A 24,049-nucleotide genomic window follows, 5' to 3' on the forward strand; every position below is an offset into this window, starting at 1 on the left:
CTGCTTTTATTCTGAAATTCCATCAACCATTGATGGGAAAATTCCAGAAAACGTGTTGAAACTTTCATGTATGTATACAAGGAAGCATACAAACCCTCGCACAACACGCTGTACATTTCCTACACGTCACTACGATGATCTAACGCAGACAGAATCAGACACTGTGAGAAGTGAAATGTTACATTTTTGTCTTTTTCCTCGGGCGAGACAGTTAATCACCCCACAACATCAGAGAAGTCAGAGTGCACTTCTTAAGGAATTATGTGTGACAGTAATTATTCAATTGGATCATTGTGCCAACTGCCTAAAGGTGGGGTAAACCCCCACCCCAAACTCTGCTTCTGAAAAAAACACATGAAAAAAGTCATGAACATGAACATCTTGTTGATAAAAATTGTTTACTCTCCATATCTACCAAACTATCAAATGAACAGATATTATTTTTGACTATTCAAAGTGTGTATTGCCAGGTAAAGCAGAGTAAATTCATATTAACTTTTAGGATTAGCTATTGTGAAAATATACTCTGTGACGTTTTAGGAATGAAAACGCAGCCAATGAAATCAACATGAAAGTCAGTTAACAGTGAGCCAACGATCGCTGAGCTTCCATTAAAAGAGAAAAGCATGGATCACGCAGTTACACTGTTACCCTGTACAGCTTGTGACTGAGCCAGTTAGGGGCTCAGCGCTTTGCTTCAGGACACTGGGAGGGACCACCTGGTTGTAACTGGTTGCAGGTGCTGAACTCAAAGTCAAAAGGGGACATTTTCTCTAACCATCGGGCCAGTGGGCCAACCACATGGTTTTCATATTCTAGAGTTACAAAGAGGTCTTCGACGAGTGTTGAGGGCACATTTCGACCTGAGCTACGTCATGGTAGACTAGCACACAGCCATGCAGACAGCCAGGGTCGCGCTACGCTAGGGTAGCAAGAAGGCAGCCAGGCAGCATAAAATCCACCCTGCTCCGCGGTGCTAACTGCTGACTCTGTCTCATCCCCCTGCCTTGTATAATGCCTCAGCTACCACAGCCTATTCAGCACAGTTAAGCTGAGCCAAACTGTGTGCGTGTGTGTGTGTGTGTGTGTGTGTGTGTGTGTGTGTGTGTGTGCAGATGATGGCTGCTCAACCCAGGGTCGTTATATTAACTCGAAAAAGCAGACGGGACCTCATAAATGCCAGTAAAAACGATGGAAAAGAGATGTCTGTCAGCATCATCAGGACATAAACAATCAGGATCCTTCAATCATACCATCAAACCTGCACGGCAAACGAGCGGGCGCTCGTTTTCATCTCGTTTCAGCGTGTCATTTCACACAGACTAAATGTGTAGCTGTGATTTAAATGATCAGTTAGCAGGGGAAAACGCTACCCTGAAGGCAGAGCAGCACTGATGTTTATGTCCATTGAAAACGACTGAGGTTTTCCTCTGCCTGCCAAAACTTTACTAGCTCACTCAACTCCAGCTTGAGCCGATTTGTGCACTTGCACGGCCACATGAGCAGCAACCGAATCATAACCGTTAGCAGGGAGGCGAGCACACCCAGTGCATTTAACACATTGTTGAGGTCTGCAAACACGACCTGACACTTGACATAAAAATCCTGACATGAAAAGCATTAACACTCACACACACACACACACACACACACACACACACACACACACACACACACACACACACACACACACACACACACACACACACACACACACACACAGTAACAGAAGCATAAGTAATCATTTCTACAACTATGGAATAGGGAAGGTGACACTTGCATAATGTAAACATAATGGACTTGTTCTAACTCGCTCTAGAGGTGACTTCACCATATTGGTCCAGACTGAAATATCCCAACAAGTGCTGGATGGACGGCCGTGAAATCTTGTACATACAGGACATTCATGGTCCCCAGAGGACGAACCCTCCCTGACATTTCCTCTAGCACCCCCAGCAGTTCTGGTTGAGAGTGAAATCTTGACAGCTGGAGGATGGATTACCAGCTGAAGCCATTTTTTAACACACAAATGCAAAATATTCTCTGGTTCCATCTTCATAACAGTGAAGATTTTCTGTCTCTCTTTTCTCTCTTTTTTTGTCTTATGTGACAGTGAAGTGTAGTTCTTTAGGTTTTGGACCGTCTACAGATTAGCACATTGGAATGGGCTTAATTAATCCACATTGAAAACAATCATTAGCTGCAGCCCTACTGTTTTTCGCTCTGAGTACACACTGCGTGTCCAGTTGGGCTGGGTAAGGTCAGTTGAAATCACTCGGCAAGCCTTCCTTGGCCTCTGTTTTTAATATCAAATCAAAAGTCTGACCCTCTAATGCATCCGGGCGTCTAAAAGTTCTTCATTGTCCACATCAACTTCTAGGGTTTTTTTTTTTTGTTAAAATCATGCCAAAGTATGGCTCTGCAACTTGGCCACAAAGTAAAAACTGTGCTCCAGGAGCTCTGCAGCATCTGCTCCCAAAGCCCACAAACATCTGTGTCATCCAGCTGGCCTCCAGGGACAGGATTCCACTGCTGGGAAACACATGACCAACTCTCACACACACCCGCTATCCTGCATGTATGGGTCTTGCATTTTTGTATGAATATGTCTGCATGCTTAATCATAGTTCTGCTGGTGTGTGTGTGTGTGTGTGTGTGTGTGTGTGTGTGTGTGTGTGTGTGTGTGTGTGTGTGTGTGTGTGTGTCTGGCATTATATGGTTGCTGGCTGACACATTTTGTCAGTGATCAAAGGTGACAGTGCCACTTGCTGTGACTGTCAGGTACTATATTATAGGAATATGGAGACTGCGTCTGTTGTGTCACTCTGCTGACAATACTCCTGTTTGTGTGTGTGTGTGTGTGTGTGTGTGTGTGTGTGTGTGTGTGTGTGTGTGTGTGTGTGTGTGTGTGTGTGTGTGTGTGTGTGTGCGTGTGTGTGTCCTTGCCAACTGTATTAGTGCTAACTTTATTAGTATTCAGGGAGGCTTTGGGCTGTCACAGGTCCTTAGGCACTCAGTGGAGGGCAGGAAAAACACATGTCAAAATATATTCACATTGAGCCTGATTGCAGGCAAGCCAGTTGGCTGCAATTTGACAAATGACTTTTAATAGGTCATACTGCAGCCTCTGCATGCTGATGAGCATTTAGGAGGAGAGAGTAAAAGTAAGACAGACAGATGTTATGATGAAGGGACAAGCAGACAAACGTATAGATGGCCAAACCAACACATGAGGCATTATTCATCTTTTCCAGCAGACTCTTCTCCAAAATGTACCTCATCCCTTAATGTTTGCAGGTTTCTTACTTTAAAACATCAACCTGCTGCTACTGTGGAACGGCTCTCCAAAACCAACTTTACTGGAAACCAAAATTCAGAAGCTTTCCAATAAACTGTAATAATTTGTCTCATCCTGTCAGATGTTTAGCATAATACAGTACCACTGAGATGACACACAGCTAGCTTGAGCAATCTTTTTACATTAACAGTGCACAAGAGACTTTTGTACTATGGTTAAAAAAAAACAAACATGTTGCTGGTTTTTGGTAAAAAAGCATTGGACAAATTATTAATTGGACTTGTGGCTAATGGTACTAGATTATAAATTTAAGGGATCCGAAAAGTTTTTACATTTCGTCCTCTGGGGACCATGACTGTATGGACAAAATTTCATGGCAATCCATCCAAAAGTTGTTCACCCTGAAATCGTGCTGCTGATTCTCATCTTGGTTGAGATGCAAGCTTTGTAAAAACAGTGCCACAGTTTTGTTTCATCTACATTTCCGCCCAAATAACAGTTTTCAGCAAACCACCTTTCACTCCATAACTCAGTCAAGACAGTGTGGTGCAATCATTAAATCCAACAACTGACACATTTGCAACTCATCATGCTCAATTCTTGCCACCAGATGCGGAGCAAATGAGCAAAAGAGCAAATGATTCATGAGTCAGAGATGTCTGCTGGATCCTCTGCTGGCGGCTGTTTCTGAACGGCCGTTCCAAATTCATTCGGCAAAAACTCAGAAACCCGACGATTTGGAAATCACCAAACGTGTGTACTCTCTCAAATTCAATTTATATGCAAAGTAAAATCAACAATGGCCGCTTTTACATGTTTAAATCATCATGTTAAGAAATTATGAGTGACGTTCACTTTGAGATTCGTTTTGATCAGTTTAACATTTTCTTCATTTACAGCAGTAGTTTTTCAACCGCATCACAATCTTGCAGTTTCAGCATTTCCTTTGCACTCTGATATTCTTTTTATAGCAGTAATTTTACCCTGCAAACCTGAACTTTGTATGTCCATTACTGAAAGAATAAATTAGATTGTATATTAATATTTTATGGTAGAGAAAGGGTGAGGAGAGGAGCGGAGAGGAGAGGAGAGGAGAGGAGAGGAGAGGAGAGGAGAGGAGAGGAGAGAAGAGTTTAAGAGAAAGCAGATGGGAGTCAGATGGTGAAGCGATCAACAGCAGCATTATTCAAAGTGAGGAGTCACTGTTGGCCATGTGAAGACAAAAAGACAGACAGACAGAGACACAGACACACACAAATAAAAGAAATCATAAGGACTGGCAAGGCGGAGCGAAGCCCTGAGTCTAAGTCCACATTTATTACCTGCTAATGCAACAGGGCTGCAAGCTGGATTCACTCGCCACAGTCATACAAAGCACACACACAAACATGCAGACACACCCACATTCCACCTACTGCATGTCACAGAAGTGTGACGAGGAACTGACTGCTGCGACACGCTGATAACGAACAGACAGAGATCAGATTTTAACGCTGAAAGTTGATGAAGTCGTTAATCACGGCGCAGAGGCAGGTGGTGTTGGCCGGCGTTCAACCTCAGCCTCAGAAAGTCACCGAGCAAGAAGAAGCCCGACCTGTTTGTCTGCCAGTTGAAGGACAATCGGGACGTAAATATTGAGGTAAAACACGCAAGAGTGCGCGCCAAAGAAAAATAAGAAAACAATCAGTAAAACCTGCACAGCTGAGTACATGCCAGAGAGGCACATAGAGACAGACACACAGGCGTGTTGCTGCTTAGTGACACTCTAATGAAGTATGACAGATATGCGATAAGGATGAATGCTGCAGTACCCTGAGCTGTGGGGTGAGTGGGGGCCGCTGTTACTTCCCTAAAATAACTCCAGATGGACATTTTTTGAATGGCACCTCACGCCCAGGGATGGAATAAATATCATTTTTGATTTGGAAAATGAAAATGTTTAAAAATCAAATTGATGTTTACAGCAGATCACCGTCCACCTCACTTATGAATTACATAAAAAATGTGTACCGACACATATAAAACAAGACACTTCGCTGATGTTTTGCCTTTATTGTACTGTATTGTATTTTTCATAATTCCATTTCTTTATTATTTATCTATTACTTCATAATTACCATCTAAAAACAGTTAAGCAGTGTAACAATATGATTCAAGACACAGCCAACTACTGTAACTGCAGCCGTGCTCGCCAATTCAATTTTCCAACAGCGTCCCCGTTTTAACCACACGTGGGCCGTTAATTATTTCCCTATTACAGGCAGCTCCATGTTATGTTTCTAAACACTGGAAACAAGTTGTGTGTGCACATATGAGCTAATGTCACGCCTAATTTCTGCAGTGACGACACACGTTACACCCGGCAGTGACGCTGCAAAAACCCCTGGCTAAACATAGGAGCACTGGAGGGGGAGAGAGAGAGAGAGTGTGTGTGTGTGTGTGTGTGTGTGTGTGTGTGTGGCACCTAAGTACCCTTCAGGGACAGAGGGGTTCAGGGCCTTTTAAATAAATAAACAAACACATAAATAAAGTCAATCGATAGAAGGAGCCTGATCCGGCACTCCGGGCCTGTGTTTGGCCTCTCACTTCATAAGAGAGGCCTGAGGGAGAGACTGAGGGAGAAAGGAGGGGAGGGAGGGGGAAACTGAGAGTGCCGGGGAGAGGGGGGGGGGGGGGGGGGGGAGAGCGAGAGAGAGAGAAGGTTGGATTACTTCTCTCTTGGTGGTTGTATAGTGCTGGTTAGTGGAAGCCAAGGCCTGCTCTCTCTAGAACAGAAAAACAGGCCCCCATATGCTGTCTCAGTTCAAGCATGCACACACACACACACACACACACACACACACACACACACCTGTCTTTACACTCCCCTGAGGCACACTTCACACAAATCATACGCCTATCCAAACTTAAACCGATAACACATAGAAAGCATAACTCCCCCTGTGCTCAGCGCAGCTCCTCAAAACCTACATTTGTCACAGATTAGGGAGTTTGTGTGCATCCTGCATTATGAGCACGCGTCCCTTTCAGGCCCAGACCGAATAACTATGGAGTGTTCTGCCTTAGGCAACTAGCAATCACTCATCCCAACCTTTCCAGCTCCCCGGTGCTGTAAAAACTAGAACGAGAGCGAGTGCACTTGCTGAAGAATTCCATCTGACAGTTTTGAATGCCAAGGGCAGCTCAGTGTGTGTGTGTGTGTGTGTGTGTGTGTGTGTGTGTGTGTGTGTGTGTGTGTGTGTGTGTGTGTGTGTGTGTGTGTGTGTGTGTGTGTGTGTTTAAACAAGCCAAACTAGGGAGAGGTTTGAGCACCGGCACATCTCCCGTGAGCAAATCGGATTGCAGCTGGCCCACGGTTCCCATAAGCCGCCGCAGCCCAGCAAATGAAGGCGCGGGCAGTGATATTCTCGACAAATTAAGACTTGTTCTGAGGTGGAGGGGGAGCAGAGGAACAGAGAGAGGAGAGGTGGTGCCGGTGGTGGGGGAGAAACAGTGTGTTGGCAACGAGTCAAGATAGCAATTCCATCGACATGAGAGAAATGCTTCCCAGAAACTCTGAATAATATTTATGTTGTGCTGGAGATTTTTTCTTCCTCCCACCTGTGTGCAGCTTGTTACTTCAAAATGGACACCTGATACAGCAAAACAGGCGAGGGCACAAAGGGAAGAACACAAGCTTCCTTATCAACAGGCACCTGAGGCGTCTTTTCCTCCACAGCCTTTAATGGCAGGATGAGAAGTGCAGCCTGCTGCTAATGTAACACTGCAGTCTCTCAAATGTTAAGGTGGCCATTTTCATTTGCATTTCGCAGAATTTATTTGCTATATATCAACCCTATGAAAGACTTTCATTTTGTTCGGCCAGTGGCAGCCACTGACAGATGACATCAACGGCAGAGCGCGCATTAGCCAATGAATGGTGGTGTGGTGTGACACAGGATGCCCTGAGGGCCAGCCAATTAGCTGCTGACAGGAAGAGAGATGTATGGCTGCCTGAGGAGATGGCTGAGGCGAGGAGGGAGACGTGGGAGAGTGGACTGAGAGACAATGTGTTGGTGCTGTGTGCCTAAGCATGGGAGAGGCTGGTGGTGCAGAGTCAGCTGGCTGGTGCTCACAGTGGGTGTGGCATTTTCTTTTCCAATTGTGCTTGCGAATAACTCAGTAACTCAATTTGGAGAGATTTTAGAGAAAACATTAAGTCAAACGGTGCCAGTGATGCTAACCAACAGCATGGAATGATAAGTGTGTGTGATTTATTATGAAGGTCTGCTGTGGAAGCCAGCGCAGACAGCCTGCTGAATGTATGAAAGACCAGCACTTCAATCCCTCTGACCTGCTAAGACAATGTGACAGCAACAACAGGGGAAACGCGGTTATTTGTGCGAGCTAGAGACACTGGGGGATCAATATGAAGCCTTGGTTGGCAGATAATCATGTTTCTGTCAGATTCTATGGTGGACAGCAGCACAAACAAATTCTGAATTTATGTGCAGGCACAAAACTACACCGGCTTTAAAAAAAAAAAAAAAAGTTCATTGTTTTGTATTTTAACCATGCAGAATTGTGGTTCTACATCAATGTAATTTGCAATGAATACTGGGTATTTTATGAACAGTTAAAAACAGTCAAAAGGAAAGCAGAAAGCATCACATGTAGTTTTCGGTCAAAGTATCTGAAAGTGTGTAAAGATGTGAGAGTTTCCCTTTAAAGGAAAGAGCTGATGCGACACACCGTGTGTGTTACAATTATGGGCGCGGTTATCCATCATGGTCATATCTGTGAAAGGTGCATTTAGCTTTTATTCTTTTATCTTTATGTTTGTTTTTGTCTTGTTTTACTCGACCATCTTTTTTCATTTGCTTTTGACTCTTGAGCTGCTGAGACATGCATTTTCCCACTGTGGGATGAATAAAGTTTATCTTATCTGATCTTATCCTAACGTTTTAGATTTTATAGGTTACAGCAAATATAGATTTTTTTTTAATTATATCCTCATCACTTTCAATTAGTCTAGTTTGAACTTGAACGGGATTGCTGCTCAACTCTGCACTCATTGCCATAGTAATAATGGAATTGTATTACATTTCATTAAAAGTGGAGTAAAGTGGGCAGGAAGGTCCAGATGAAGACTGCCTGCTTTGATATCTGCAGCATGGCGCACACACACACACACACACACACACACACACACACACACACACACACACACACACACATGCCTGTGTGAAAACACACACACACTTCTCTGGGAGCAGTGCCCACAGCAATAAAACACAGACCAGAGTCATTCCAGCTAAGCAGTCACTGCCTGACTGCCAACTGAAATGTTTCTCTCCCCGTTTCTCACTAACAGAAACACGTCTTATCAGCTGGGAATCAGATAAGAACAGCAGCAGCACAGCTGGAAATGACAGAATCTCCATAGTGAGAGAAGTGCGTACTGGCAGTGACGCAACCACTCTGAAAAAACACACAGATAGATGAGTTAGTCAAACAAAACCATGCACAGACCCAATCAATCCATCACAGAGCTTGGCAAAAGGCTGCACAACATAATACTGAACTGCACTTTCATTAGTGATATGAAAACAACACGTTATCAGGCTTATCACACTTTTTTCCGTTACAAACAAAGCAGCTGCACCAATATTCAATGCTAATACTACTACTTTGATATTTGTATAGCACCTTTCATACAAGAAATGCAGCTCAAAGTGCTTTCAAACAAAAAGAAATGGCATGCACCGAGTGTTTCACATGAAAAAAGAAACAGACTGAACATAAAAGCAGGACGCTTGATGGAAATGCTAAATTATAATAGCAAAAAAAAGGAAGTTAAAAACAGAGTACACAGAATGCATACAATCGAATTAATACAAAATGTAATATTTAGGGCCCTTATTTAAAAACTGAGGTCCTGAGGTATCAATTTAATTTCCACTTCAGTCTTCACCAACTCGCTGATAAGGTTGTGTAGATGTGCTATAAAGAGGTACTTAAAAATTGGTCTTTTACAAGAAGCATGCTCCTTTGCTTGGTGAGGACATTCTTACTGCTGACATCAATCATAAACAAAAAATGTGAAATCTTTCATTAATTGGACATGCTTTGAAATACTACTGTGGTATATCAAGCACAAATATCAAACTGTGCAACAGCTCGGCTCACGTCCACAGCAGCTCCGGCCTGGACGGCTGTGAATGCAGATGAGCGTTGAATTATAAATCGGTTTGAACTCCTCACTTCTGCTGGGGTTGGGTGAGGTGAACGCTTGCGGTGCAAGTTTTCACCTCACCCAGTGACATTAAGCAGTGCCATCCCAGCGTGAACCCTGACATTCAGGTGCTTTGTTCCAGATGCTTTTGGGCCGTGAGCTCTCCTGCTAGCAGGATGATGGTTGCGGCTGAGGAAACAGGGGCAGGTTTGTGTCTGGGCGGAGTGTTATGCAACAGAAAAACCCTGCACACTGCAAAACAATCCTGCAACTCATAACGCGATTGAAAAATGCAACTCAATGCCTAAAATGATTTACCTTCCAAAAGCCAACTGAATTCACAAGGGGTCATATTTTACAATCCAGCCGAACGTTAATCTAAATTCACTAAAATGAGAGATGAGACTGTCTGGTGTTGGAGAGGAGTGGAGAAGCAGAGAGAGAGAAGGATGTGCATCGCTGCTTCTCATGAAAGAGATGTGGTGTTGTAATTACCATGCGCTTCCTCATGTCTGGCTATTACACAGGCCTGATTTATCCTCCTTCTACTCCCTTAACTTCCACTCTCTCCTGTCCCTCCAGGATGAAAATGAAACGTCAGTTATTTACAGTGGATCTGATTGAGGGTTTAACTCATGTAAAGGTTCCTTACACTGACTTTATAATAGGCTGCTTGACTGAGATGGGCATTACAGCAATTGGACAGTTAGGGTATTATGTCACTTTAATGCCTGCTGAATTCAAGTGGAACAGGTGTTCAATTCAAGCAAAGTCTGCATGGCGAGCTTTGCTGTCAGGGGAATAATGCATCACACTCAATCAGATGCCAACATACAGGAGCGTATTCTTGACATGTATTTCCTTCCACATGACATCCAAACCACCACTGTCCCTTTTCCCTCCATTCCAGACCCACACCCCCCCACCCTCTGTCCCTTGCCAGGCTGTTGGGGCTGTGTGTTATTAGAAACACATGTGGAGCACCGAAGCTTTTCTGCTCGTATTGAGGCAAACGTGCGTACACTTGTGGGAAGCAAACATAGCCCAGAGACCCAGAGAGACACGCTGACTAACATGGCCACCGTGGTCTTGTCCGCAGCGCTCGCACCGACGCAGACACACATACAGCAGAGGGGAGAGGCATAAAAACTACCGTTGCACAGCTAAAACAACAGTGTCTTTTTCCTGGAAAAACGTCTGGCAGCAGATAATGGTAATAAGTCTCCACACAAAAACGCAGAAACGCACGGAGAATCCCTGCATTATGAATTATAGCCACAATGATGGATTTTTGAGTGGACTGAAGAGCTCAATGGGAACAAACATACTTAACATAGAGTGTGATCCATGGCTCTCAGTGGCACAGACTTCCAATGCATCATCCTGTAAAGGGAAGCACAGAGAGCCCACACTGTGCCCCGGCCAAGTCTGCACAGAGCAGGAAGGCACACGTGGGGGTCTGACAGCATGGTAGCTAACTCTTTAAACACATCCCTCTGCAGAAGTCATTAATAAGACCACGCATTGACCTTAGAAAGGTTACGCAGGTTTAGTCAGATTTACGGAAAACGTCACCATGCCAATGTCCAAAGCAGAGGGACAGGATGTGTCAGGGGGGTGTGGGCGCACAGGCCAGCATGGATGCACAAGCCTGATTCCAAAAAGGTGGCAATGCTGTGTGAAACGTAAATAACGTAATTCAATCATTTGCAAACAAACTGGGTTTACCAGCAATAGTTTTACAAAGTGTTCCTAAGCCCATGCAGTAATAGTCTTTATACGATCCTGTGATCACATGGTGGTGAACCTCGCTCCATCCTCGCTTGTGAACGACTGCTTTCATACCCAATCATGATGCTATTACCTGTTATCTATCAACTTGTGTACCTGTGGAATGTTCCAAACAGGTGTTTTGTTGCTCCTGTCTCAACTTGTTTGAAATGTGTTGCTGCATTAAATTCAGAATAAGCTTATACTTACAAAAATCAATGGAACCGATGAGGTCAAACATTAAATATCTTGTCAAAATGGAGTAGCACTTCTGTTTTATTGATGTTTTACACAATCGGGGGTGTATGATGAGGCACAGAAAAACAGAAAGAATGTGAAGATACAGATGTATTCACACAACTGCACTAATGTAAATGACAGGTGCAGCGAAGAAGCCCATCCATCTGTCATCTAGAATGGCGGTGGGAGTAAACCATTAATCCCTGGAGTGACGTGTTGTAAAGTGATAAAGATCCTCCAGTGACGAAGAGGAATCATTCGCTGTAGCTTAAGAAGGCCATCACTCTTCTTACATGGGTCAGCCTGACCCGCAAACAACTCAAACGGGGGCAGCATTCATAAAGAATGGCCCATAACTCAAGTAGGTGGACAGATAGCAAAGAGATGAGTACTTTAAAAACCTACAATGTGAATAAACACATCAGGCTGAGGCTGGTTGGCTGCCTTTGAACTCATGTTAAATAAGTTGAGAACTAGGCTCATATTGTCAAGTTTCCTCTTTCTCTTGGCTAGCTGTGAGTGGGCTTATCAATTAACTCAGAGACCAGGTGTAATAAGGGCTCATGCACAACATGGTGAGACTACTTTTGTTCAGCTGCTGCACCTGTTTGCCCACTTGGCTTTCTTGCTGTGACCTGCTAAGCAGAATATCTCCAGACTGTGCCCTTAGGAACAACCACAACAACAAAACAAGAAAGTCTTTGACGCGTGCCGCTTTTGTTGGCCGCTTGATGGAGCTCTGCTTGTGCTAGCCGCTGAAGGTAAAGCTCAGGCTCATCATCCCCCGAACAAGCCCTCGCCATCCAGCCAAACACCTCCTTTGTAGTGTTGGCATGTTCCTCCCATTTCTCCATCCACGCTGAGATAAGATCTATCTTCCCTTGTAGCCTCACATACGAATAAGCAATGACTGGATGATTTACAATGAGATGAAAGATGTTTTTCAGTTTCCAAAAGCAGCATACATCCACCACACCACACAGATGGCTGACAGTCCTCTATTGATTCTCCATATTACAGAAACAGTCAAGCACACACACACACAGACACACACAAGCCATGTCAAGGGTCAAATCTAAAGAGGTCAACAGGTTTTGCCAGAACTCTTATGTCCACTCACTGATGGCAGTGCAAACAGATAAGTTAACACCAGTAGCTCACGTTCAACATTCACCTCCATCTTTGACCCCAATCAAGCCAAACTCCATTTCACTGACAAACTGAAACATACAAATTTAACATGACTCTTATGAAAACTCTTGCAGTTTAATATCGTCCTTAGCTTAATCAAGCTTTTTAAGGTGTTGAAATCATCTGAAGAGTTGGTTTGTTGTCTTGCTCTGAGGGACATACGGCAGCTGCTCTGATGATGTCCTACACAAAGCAGGAGGACACCTCCGCTAATTCACACATGTCCCACAAATCCTACCTTTACATATGTAGAAGGAAATAAAGTTTTTGCTTCCCCTGGCCTGGCTCTCTTCCCTCTTTGTGCTCTGTCTCTCCTCTGCTCTGTCTTAGTCATATGAGGGTGTATAAACATGAGCCTCGGTGGATCAGTGCGCACAGAGACAGGATATGAGAGTGATTCTCCTCACCTCTCCCTTTTGAACCTGCGTCACAGACAGTGAAAAGTGGCCCCTGTCCAAAAAAAAAGGGCCACGCAGGGGTCAGCTCTGCTCTGCTGCATGCCTGTTGATACAGTTTCAACCTCAGCATCCCAGCAGTGGAAGCAGAACTGCCTCGCTCACAGCCATAACTCAATGTGCACGACACAACACTGTCATAAAGCAAACATGCAAACTCATAAAGCTGAATCCAGTATAAGAGAAGCTGAGCAGGGCGGTAAACAACAAGGGCAATCAAACACAGTGAAGGAGAGGGCGACTAGGACCCCAAGGGGCAGAGCTGCCCTGCAGGGAAGAAGGAGAATGAGTGTGAGAGAATGTGGTAGGAGGCTGGTGCTGAAACGATTAGTCAATCTATGGGTTAGTCGATTGTTTGTGATTTTGAAGGAAAAATGGCAAAAGCTTTTTCTTATTTACTGAATATTTTGGGGTTTTGAATTGTTAATGAGGAAAAAAACAAGCAATTTATAGACCTCACCTTGGGTTTTACTTCATTCTGGTGCCCATTTTTAACTATTTTCTGGTGTTTCATAGTCCAAACAATTGAGTAAGTGGTCGACAATTATCAACAGATAATATTCTTTCAGACTCTAAGTCCAGTCAAACAAACAGTTTGCACTGGCTAACAAATTGTGGGGGCATCATTTACTTTTTTCTTCTTTTTCTTCTTGAAAATAAATGTTTGGTGTCTTTACAGTCAGAAGTGTGGTAGATATCTAATAGCTCTAACTACTGTCATCAGAACACCACATGCAGGAATATTTTTTTTGGAAGAATGGTGTTCCACAGACTTTGATAATCCAACAAGGAGCCGTGAAGCTGGTCTGGAGGCTTGTGTTCAAAACATTACGTTGGTTTTTCCTTTAATTTGTCACCCATCTGTAGCTCAAAGTCAGCCCACGACTTGCTCTAAAACCGATTTCTAAAAACCTTAAAATCAGTTCTAAAACAGGACAAAACTCCAGAAATCCCAAAGTTGGAGCAATGTAATCTGGCCTGTTGATATCAGTTAAAACCCAAGTCAGCAAGTCTTTCCTCAAAGCCAAACTCCCTGATGGAGGAAGCAGAGAAGGGATCAACCAGGGATTGAAGAGGAGAGGGATAAAGAGGAAGCAGAGGTGTGGAGGACGCTGGATGGAGAGGTGTTTCATAAGCCCTACTGCCAGATCCTGTACCTCAGGTTGCCAGGCCCCAGCTGCTGGGGTGGAGAGACCTTAAGGCTGATTCAGAAGCTGGCTAAAGATAAAATATATATATATATATATATATATATATATATATATATACATATATATATTTAATACCAGTAACGGGAAGACTTGGAACACATTTTTCATCACTAGACTGTTGAAGTCTCACATTAGCAAGCTCAATTACCTTCCTTGCCTGTATGCACACCTTCTTTCAGACCTGAGTGGTGCAAGAGCATGAGAAATATATGCAGTGAGGCTGTATAGCATCGTCAATCAGACGTGTTCAAGGCTCTTCAGTCGACTGTGTCAGACACTGTCAGCTTCACTTACACCTGTGCCCACGCGGCCCTCCTACCACCACATTACCAAATTACTATCTAATAACCTATCTCAGGCTCATTACTCAAACTCAAATTGGAGCAGTTTAGATCAAATCCAAAATCACCTTACAGCACTTAAGATCAGAAAAATAAAGGGCTCGCCATAAAAAAAGCCATCATTTTCACTGCAGAGACTGCTGCTCATAAATGTCAGAAAGCTGGATTGGTGTAATGGGGAAGCAGGGAGACTAAGAATGGGGGGGGGGGGTGCAGAGGGAGTCAGGAGAGAGAAATGAGAGAAAGTCAGGCCCAAATATCTACAGCAGTGCTAATCTTAGCATGCCCTCTAGTGGCGATAGGTGGTACTATCCCAAAGGAGAAGCCTATCAGAGCTTGAAATCGGGGATCCTGCCAAAATGACAGACTTCACCTGATCATGAAATATAAGCAGAGCCTTGATGAAATATGAGAAGACTCTGGGCTAATTGCATTTTCATAAAATGAATACAAATGAACCCAGACAACAGAACAGCCTGTGTGTGGGACTTAAAACAAGTGAACGCTTCCTTAAAATACCACAGAAAGTATTGCAGAGGTTTTAAATAGGCTCTCATTTTGTTGTGTTGAACAAAGTCATTTTTCTCAACCCAGTTTTATTCATCACAATCTGAATCTCATTGATTTCATGCTCTATTCAGCTGGAACCCAAAAGGTGCCAACCGACAGTTTCTTTTACATTGAGGGTTGACGACAGTAAAGATTAATGTGGTGCAAAAGAAAAACTAATTTAATGCCTATTAGCCAAAAGTCCAGAAAAGGCTCTTAAGTAAAACTCAGGGCATTGTTGGAGTGAGCTGTTTGAAAGCCTCTATAACTGCGTAAAAGTTTCTCTGATACATCTGATGATTTGGATGTAGGTTGGTGCTACAAAGTGAAGGAGACCACCGAATCAGTCCCACCTCCACTCCACCTTCCAGCCTACACACCAGCCTCCAGACCGTAGTCCATCCTCACACATGCCGCATTAACGTGATATCATGCCCATCACAGATGCCTTCAGAAGCCTAATGCATATATAGCACAGAGAGGACCCCAATTAGTGGGCCAGCAAGAGGGGGTGGGGGGCACGCCATACCACATAAACAAACTTATCTTGACAGGGTCGCGTGGTCAAAGGAGGGAGATGTGCGGATAGCGAAGGAGGCCGAGAGAAAATGAATTACCTTCCTGACACACGTCAAAGCCAATCACCGCAGAGCATCCCTTGCCGTCCCCGCGCCCCAAATCCCCGCCGCCGCCATTGCGTTTCATCCGCCAGTGTTAGTATGCACACAGGCCATGCGCCAGCCTCCAAATGTATTCATTTATTCAGAGCCCCTCGGAGAAATCACAGTGTCTTGTTGTCCTTTTTTTCCCCAGCTGTCCAGATGGAATTTGCGTGAATAACATCAGTTTAGTGAGGCAGAAAATAAGTACAGGCTAGCACAGCAGAGGGGACTAGATTACGCCCTCCCCCCACCCCCCCCCAAAAAAACGGAAAGACAAGTGTCACCTTCATATACTTCTTTCTCCCTCTCTGCCTCCCTTTCCCTTTTTCTTTTCCTGTTTTATTGAAACTCAGGTGGTGGGGCGGGCTAATATGAGAGATCTATAAAGCTTTTGCTGCACTTATTTTGTTATCATGTACTGCAAGTGCAATTAAAGAGAAGACCATGAATCAAAGAACTGGAGCGGCTTTTTTCATTACAGAAAGGTGAGCGACCATGAAGGGAGCGCAGCCCAATTTTCATTTATCCTTGTTTTGTTTTGTTTTGCATTTATAACACGACTAATTGCATTAATTAATCAGATGTACTTCTAATCCAAGGGAGAGCATCTCGCAAAAGTAATTGAATGAGATGAAAGTGAGGGGAAAAAAAACTGTAAATCAATATTTCCAACCTCAGTAAAGCCCAAGAGAAATTAAAATGTCTTCTGTCAGAAGAGAGGAAAGCCTCAATTTTCATTGAGCCTATCAAAAAGAATTCACTACAGAGCCTTCAAGGAGTAATTGTCTTTAGTCTAAACTCTTGAAATTGATTTCAGTAGAATCTGTAAGATGTGCTCTGCAATTTCCTGAAACTAAACTTTACCAAAGACAGACATAACAAGTGTGTGATCTGCTTTAGTGCAGCTGTTATTGGTTGTGATCGTGATCGCTAATGGATGACAGAGAGACCCGCTGAAATGGGTGATGGGGAGAAAACAGTTGAATGAATCCTACCTCTCTGAGAACTGTACTCCTGTATCCTCTGTACAGGCCTCGGACACCCTGCTCAGAAAGAACAGAAAAGTTTCACAAAGACACATTTATTACAACCACAGTTACAACCTCACACTTGATCTGAATGAGAAACATTTTCCTTTTAAAAAATCATCAGTGATGTTTTAATATCAATACATATTACAGAGTCATTATTGTACAAGTAACAAAGTTCACAACAATGAATTAATCAAAGTTTTTTAATTAATCTGTGATTAATCGCTTAATTAGCGATGGAAACAAAGAATAATTCTAGTTTATTACAATTTAGATCATATTTACGTAGGTTTGGTCTTCTTTTTTACCATTCTACCATTTTACACATCAAAGCAAGTGCTGAGAGTTGTGACAGGGTGGAGGCGTCGGTGTGCTCCAACCTGAACACTCGGATGGTCTAGCGTCGGGGTTCAGATGGGAGGTGGAAGTGCCGCAATATGTCAATTTGTGCATGAGCAGTCGCCTGCGCCGGTCACCCAGTGATTCTGCTCCTTTGCTGTTTTCTTATCACATGGTAATAATAATGATGATGTCTTGACATTTGAGCAGCCTAAGGGAGCCTGTTTCCACAGCCAGCACCAGCTCTGTCTGTCTGTCCTTCTGTCTGTCTGCTCCTGTGTGTGTCTGCTCATCTCTCTTGCTCCATGTAGACACAACTGAAGAAAACGTGGAACAAGCTTGTGGTGCACACAGAAAATAGACCAGAAGCTGAAAATATTGCCGAAAATCACGATCTAGCCCAGCGTGTCCTGTCTGAACAGTCCAGTTGGTTGACATGGGTGCTGAGAGGAAGCAGGCAGTGCTTTGTGGCACCTCCACCTCCTGTCTGAACTCAGCATAACAGCCTCTGAACCCCCATATTTCAGCATTTAACTTGGTGAGCACAGTGTTACTAACAATGATGGCCAAAACCACAAAAAATGCCAAAAGTTGTAATAAACCAGAGTTATCCTTTAAGAGAGTGCCATTGACTGCTGTGTACCTCTTCTCTGAGTGTAGCCAGCAGCACCTGGTAGGTGGTGAATGAGGGTGAAGCCTGGGTCCTCTGTTTGACCACCTCAGTGGGCACCCGGATCAGACAAGCGACCTGCAGGATGGGAAGAACATGAGTAAACAGACACTGTCCACTGGTGCAGCCTGAATACATAAAATGTCAATTTGCAGTACTGCATTTCCTTCTGCAAGGCGTTTCATATCAATAGACATCCCTCCCCCACACACACTCCCCCCGGTGCCCTTTAGCTGTACATGATACTAGCCTGTGTATGCTCTTGCTATATGGCAGGCAGCCATCATATGGCACAGCCTGAGGAGATCTTACACCTTACACGGAGCTAGTGGGCTAACGAGTGCTTTAGTTAGCATCCATTTGGGCCAATTAACAAACCAGGGCACACAGGAGACATGACACCTGAGCAATAGGTAAAAAGGTCACCAGGCTGACTGTGTATCTGTGTCCAAAGAACATGCGTTTCCATCAAACATGCTCATAGATCCAGATACACGTGCACACCTCCCACTACAAGTTGCAACCCATCCACCATATGTCAACAAAAATCTGGACTGCCAACAGCTAGTGAAGATAGACATGAATATTTATGCTTTCTAACTCCCATCGCCCTAAAGGCAGGCAGGCAGGCACAGCTGCCCACCTGGCGACTTGATTTCCCATTTATCCTGCATTGGAGCGGAAATACTGGCTAACAGCAAGCAATCTTCCAGAGCGATTGGTGAGCCACCCCCCCCGCTGTGACTCCCCTTGGTCATGCCAGTCTGCCGGTGCCACCCTCACCACAGCACTGTGATGTGGGGGAAAGAAAAAGAGTGATGGAGGTACTGCAATGAAGACAAACTTCTTCCCCGTTTTGCTCCTTCTCCTTCAGCTATTCAGACTGATTTAGCGTTTGGACCCATCTGAAGTTTTAGAAGAGGTGGGCTCTGGAGGATCTGCTGCCGTACTCTGAGGGGGTGAAGGCTACCCCAACAGCTGCTAGAGGGCTCACTTCTGTCAGCCACTCGTCCTTTCTGTCGTCTCCTCCGCCAGACATCAAGGACACTTTATGAGCAAGAACATGAACATTTGTGAAACACAAAAGGAAAAAAGTCAGCAGAGCCGGAGGTCAAGTGAAATGACAGACTGCCCAAAAGATTTTACAGACGTGAAACTGTTCAGCAGTACTTCCTGCACCACATCTCCAAAAATCCTGTTCACTATTGATTATTTGGTCCATTTCTCAGCTTTCTTTCAACCTTCAGTGTACCACTTTTGCTACAAGAGAGTACAAGATCTTCCTCTTTTCATCAGACAGTGAGCAGGTACACCTCATTCTCTGCACATAAGTGCAAAAACAAGACTTGAATAAGTGTCTATGGAGAATTCAGCACAATTTTTCTCAGCATTTCAGGTGAGTATGACCACAGTCTAGCTGAAACCGAACCACAGGACAACAGTACCACCAAGTGGCCAAACTTCCACCTGCATCACCTCCCTGGAATGACTAAGCCTGCTGCATCCATCTCAGGGATCTCATTTGCGCTCCCTTTGGTCAAGTTACCGTTTATAATACATTGTACATCATGTTTTCCCCAAACCAATTCTCCAAAGGGCCGGAATAAGGCAGCTAAATAGAAAGAAAGTGGCTATGACAAGTAATTACTGACGTAATTGGATGTGGGGCCTGGAGTTGAGACGGCCTTTCCTCTCCTGTCACTGCAGAGGGGAGGGCAGAATGAGCCAGAGATTATACCAAATAAATTAGGGACATTGTTTATTTGGGAGTAATTTGCGCACCTGGGGAAGGGGAGAATGATGTTGAGTGGATGGAAGATAAAGTGTGCTGCCACTGCAGCCATTTCAGATCTCTGAAAACAGCAGAAAGTGGGGGAGCGGTGGTGATGACTCAGAGCATGATAGGACTGGGGCTCTGAAAAGTCTGGATAATAGAGTCATATCCTGTGTAGAGGTCTAGAGGTACAAGCCAGATTCAAAAAAAGTTGGGTCACTGTGTAAAACATCAATAAAACAGAATGTGACTGCTAATTTGCAAATCCTTTTTGAACAACAAAGACAAAATATATAATGTTTGACCTGATCAGCTTCATTGATTTTTGTAAATATCTGCTTATTCTGAATTTGATGGTGGCAACACGTTTGAAACACGTTGCAACTAAAGACTGGGAAGGCTGTGGAATGCTCCAAAAACACCTGTTTGGATCATTCCACAGGTAAACAGGTTGATTGGTCACAGGTGACAGTATCATGATTGGGTATGAAAGGGGTTATCTATGTTTAATCCAGTGTCCCAGATTCTATGGAAGTGTGTCATCACACTTCAGAATAAAGAACAAACAAATGGAAGAAGAAAAAAGAAGGAATGGACTTAAGTAGAAGTCCCTCATTACAAGCCAGGCTTGTTACCTCACGTTCAGGGGAAGGCTGTAGGTAGAAGGCTGTCAGGATGACAGATGTCTGTTTCTTTATCTACTTTGATTACCCTTTATTCTCAGTGCTTTTCTCTGTCTTGTAAACTTATTATAAACCCATTGGCAGTCTTTTAAATTCCTGCTACCATTCATCTTTATTTACAAGCTGTTGGATTCGTCAAGCAGCATTAATTAGGAGTCTGCCTGCCTGTGATTGGAGCCTTTCACTTTCCCTTGGCATGTTGATGTTAATCCAAAAGACAGAGCATGTTTTCAATTTCCAGCACTGGCCACCAAATGACAAGGTACGAGGCCGGCGCTCAATCATGTGCGAACCACAGTAAGCAATGGGAAATTAGCAGAGACTCACAGCACATTATCAGCATAACCAGCGAATCAGTGCACAGATTGAGTCATTTCATCCCTCCAATGGCCATCAGGACACAGCGGTCAGTCTATCAGGACCATTTACAACAGGTAAGAAAACCATACAGGCTGCACCAACTGTCATGAGCCTCAATTATTTGGATTTATTTGTCATCTAAATATACACACCACCACAACAGACAATTCACCGAAGAGGAACTTCTGCAGTCACACATACAAAGAAACAATGTCCTGACAACTTAAGCCTAATTTTAACAATGCCAAAACCAATAAACAACACTCCATCTGGAAAATCTGCTAAACAACTTCATCTCTTACTTAACACGTCTCCGTCCATCATGGGACAATAAGTGGAACTAAACATGCTCAGAAACCCTCTTACATCTGCTGTTACACTCATCTATGGTGGAAAAACAGTGCCTTCCCACTCAATGTCAGAATCCCTCCTGAACTAAGATATCAAATCTCAGTAGCAACACAGTAAGGCCTGTGTGGGCCTCAACATGTACGTGGCTGACCCTGAGAGCCAGTATGAACACACCCACGACTTTTCTGGGTTTTTGATCACTCGCCCAATCCTGGAAACACATTATAGCGCAGAGAAAGACTGAAATAAGGGTCGACAAAGGGAGGAAGGAGAGGGAAGAAAAAAGGTCATGAAGAAAAAGGGAAGTGATGAGGACACTGCGTGTCTCCAAATTTGAAACAACAGCCAATAAATCACAGAGCGTGGCGCTGCTCGAAGGCGATGCATGGATTATTTCTCAGTGCCAAGTTAAGTGGCTGCCAGTTTCTCCCCCCAAAACTCCTCCCTCTCCCTCCCTCCCTCTCGCTGTCCCCTATCTTGTCATGTCACACTGTATTTTCCAGTACATCCTCTCGCAGACGTGTGGCGGCGAGGTGGTGTTGGGTGGGTGGGGGTTTATAGATGCAAGAGAAGCCCGCCGCCTGGCCTTGACAAATGAGCTTTCAGGGCAGACGTCGAGCGAATGGGAATGAAGATAAATCTGATCTAATGGCTGGATAACAGCCTGCTAGAGCCTGACAGACGCCATCAGCTTACACATTCTTTATGGGAGCGTCCCACCACCGCAGTCATGCAACCATCAGGACACTGCTGGCGAAGGGGGGGGGGTTTCTCCTGTTGTCTTGACCGTACTCTAGTTCTTATGACTGTCCTCCTCTCTGTCCTGCTTCTGTCTACAAGTTAAGTCAGGCGGTAAGTCGGTTAATACTAAAATAACAATAGTTATGACATTTGAAGGTCTCCATGCAACAGCTCTACTTAATTTCGGCTTGTATTTGTGTTTCTGAAATTACATATTTCCACAACCTGTGATCCTTAATCTAATGGACGGATTTAGGTCTTCATTGCAAAAATAATGGCTCCTGTAAGTTTTAACTGGCCTTGTGAGGCCTATTCTTCCTGTATATGCTTAACCATTCCTCTTTCCCTTGATGAACATCTGTTAGACCCAAAGGCTTCAATAATAAGATGAAAATTGCTGAGATTCAAGTGTGTATAAGTGCTCTTCCTTCTTTCTTTCAATCCCCATCTCATGCTTTATGCAGAATAAATTCTGAGCTAAGAACTCCCTCTGGTGTGATCATAATAGCCTTTGACTGAAGTCCATATCTATTAAGTTAGTGTCAAGTCAAGCCCATCATCCATGGAGGGAGGCTTTGGGATGGGATTAGCAAAGCAATAAGTCCCATAAAGCTTCTGTTGTGAATGTTGCAGAGTGGAAACAGTTGGTAAAACACAACTAAATGGACTCCTGGGGAAAGGATCATGGGCTGATGAAGGGGTGGGGTGGGGATGTCAGACGAGGACCAAATAACAAGTTGCTTCTTCCTCTTCTTTAAGTTCCTGTGTGTCAAAGGCTGCCTGCACCCAGCTGCTCCCAGCTAAGGAGAGACAAACAGGAGGAAGAGCAGCAGAGAAACAATAAAAACAAGTGCCCCTGTCTTATACTGGCAGAACACAACATAAAATGCAGAGTGGGAGATGAAATATAATGCTAATGAAAATCTGTTTTGAGCTTGCTTTCATGTTGACAGTGTGATTTGTGTTCAACGATTAAGATTTGGACGCAGGTACGTTCCTGCTTGTGTGGCTTCAACATAGCCAAATAAGAGAACTTTAGCTGCTAAATTAGGCTGTCTCCCACACACTTAGATTTCCCTCTGAAATATGACATAACACAGGCCTTACAGTCACATAGCAGATGCTAAAGAGGCAGCATGTGAGGCGGCTGTCTTCTTTAAGGGTATGAGAAGGACTAAAAGAAGTAATGGTGGATTAAACCTGGAGGATACACACACTGAACTGAGCAGGTGGCCTACAGCTAGAGGACCTTTAGATCACTGGGATCATGTGACTGATATCAGATTCATGTTCTAGTCATCATTAAATATGATGGGTTTGGCAGAGATAGAACGTACCTAGAGAGAGACGAATAAACAGTGACAAAACAATATGATGCAAACAAATTAGTTGGCCCCCACGATTTTCCAGAGGCCATGGTAACGTCTTCAATTTATTTGTATTCTCCAAAGTGGAAAGGTATTCTGTTTACACTGACATCAAACAGAGAAAATAAGAAAATCATGCTGATTTGAGTCTATCAATTGACTAATTACTTAATCAACTAATTGTTTCAGCTGTCAGACATGACAAGTATACTGCACCCACATGGCCAAGCTTGTGTCAGATCCTCGATGCAATAACTTTTAATTAAAAATCATTAGCAAAGACTGAGAAGAGAAAGAATCACATGTGGCAGCCATTGCATCATAGTGCAGCGTTTAGGCCCTGTACAGGGCAGCACTAGGGTAGGCCTTTCATGGCTAAGCCTGAAGATTACGCTCTTTGAACAAGAAGTATCCAGTTGCCAGAGTGCAGTGCGATACCGCCCCTGCTCTGCTCAGCTCCACTCCCAAGGATTTGTGCCTTTGATGTGCTCAAATCCCAAACAGCAGGAAAGGGGTTAAAGGTAACTGCAACCTCAGCCTCACCTTTCGCACTCATCTGGACCGTGCCACAGACAAAAAGTGGAAACAAGCAAAGATTGTTGAAAGGGATGTGTCTTTGACTTTCTGAATAGCCATTAAATTATGAAAAAAATCAAATATTTAATGCTATGATCCTAGCTATAATCCTATGATCTTAAAAAATAGTTTTTCCCTTGTTTTTAACCTGTGTGGGTGTGACGTAGCTGTGGGAAGTAGATTTCAGACACTGTTAAGTACATAAGTAGCAACTATACAGTCATTT

The 24,049-nt window shown here is 43.9% G+C and overlaps 1 protein-coding gene across 1 annotated transcript in view; it reads right to left on the reverse strand.

The window, feature by feature from the left end:
• Window positions 1–24,049, reverse strand: part of slc25a26 (solute carrier family 25 member 26) — a 48,817-nt gene that overhangs the window by 20,637 nt on the left and 4,131 nt on the right. Inside the window, exons 4-5 of the mRNA XM_070958806.1 lie at window positions 17,945–18,049; window positions 16,927–16,974 (exon numbers count right to left, since the gene is read on the reverse strand). Coding sequence (XP_070814907.1) covers window positions 16,927–16,974; window positions 17,945–18,049 — 153 coding nt within the window. The remainder of the gene's footprint in view (window positions 1–16,926; window positions 16,975–17,944; window positions 18,050–24,049) is intronic.

The sequence above is a fragment of the Chaetodon trifascialis genome, chromosome 3 (assembly GCF_039877785.1).
Source record: "Chaetodon trifascialis isolate fChaTrf1 chromosome 3, fChaTrf1.hap1, whole genome shotgun sequence".
NCBI lineage: Eukaryota > Metazoa > Chordata > Actinopteri > Chaetodontiformes > Chaetodontidae > Chaetodon > Chaetodon trifascialis.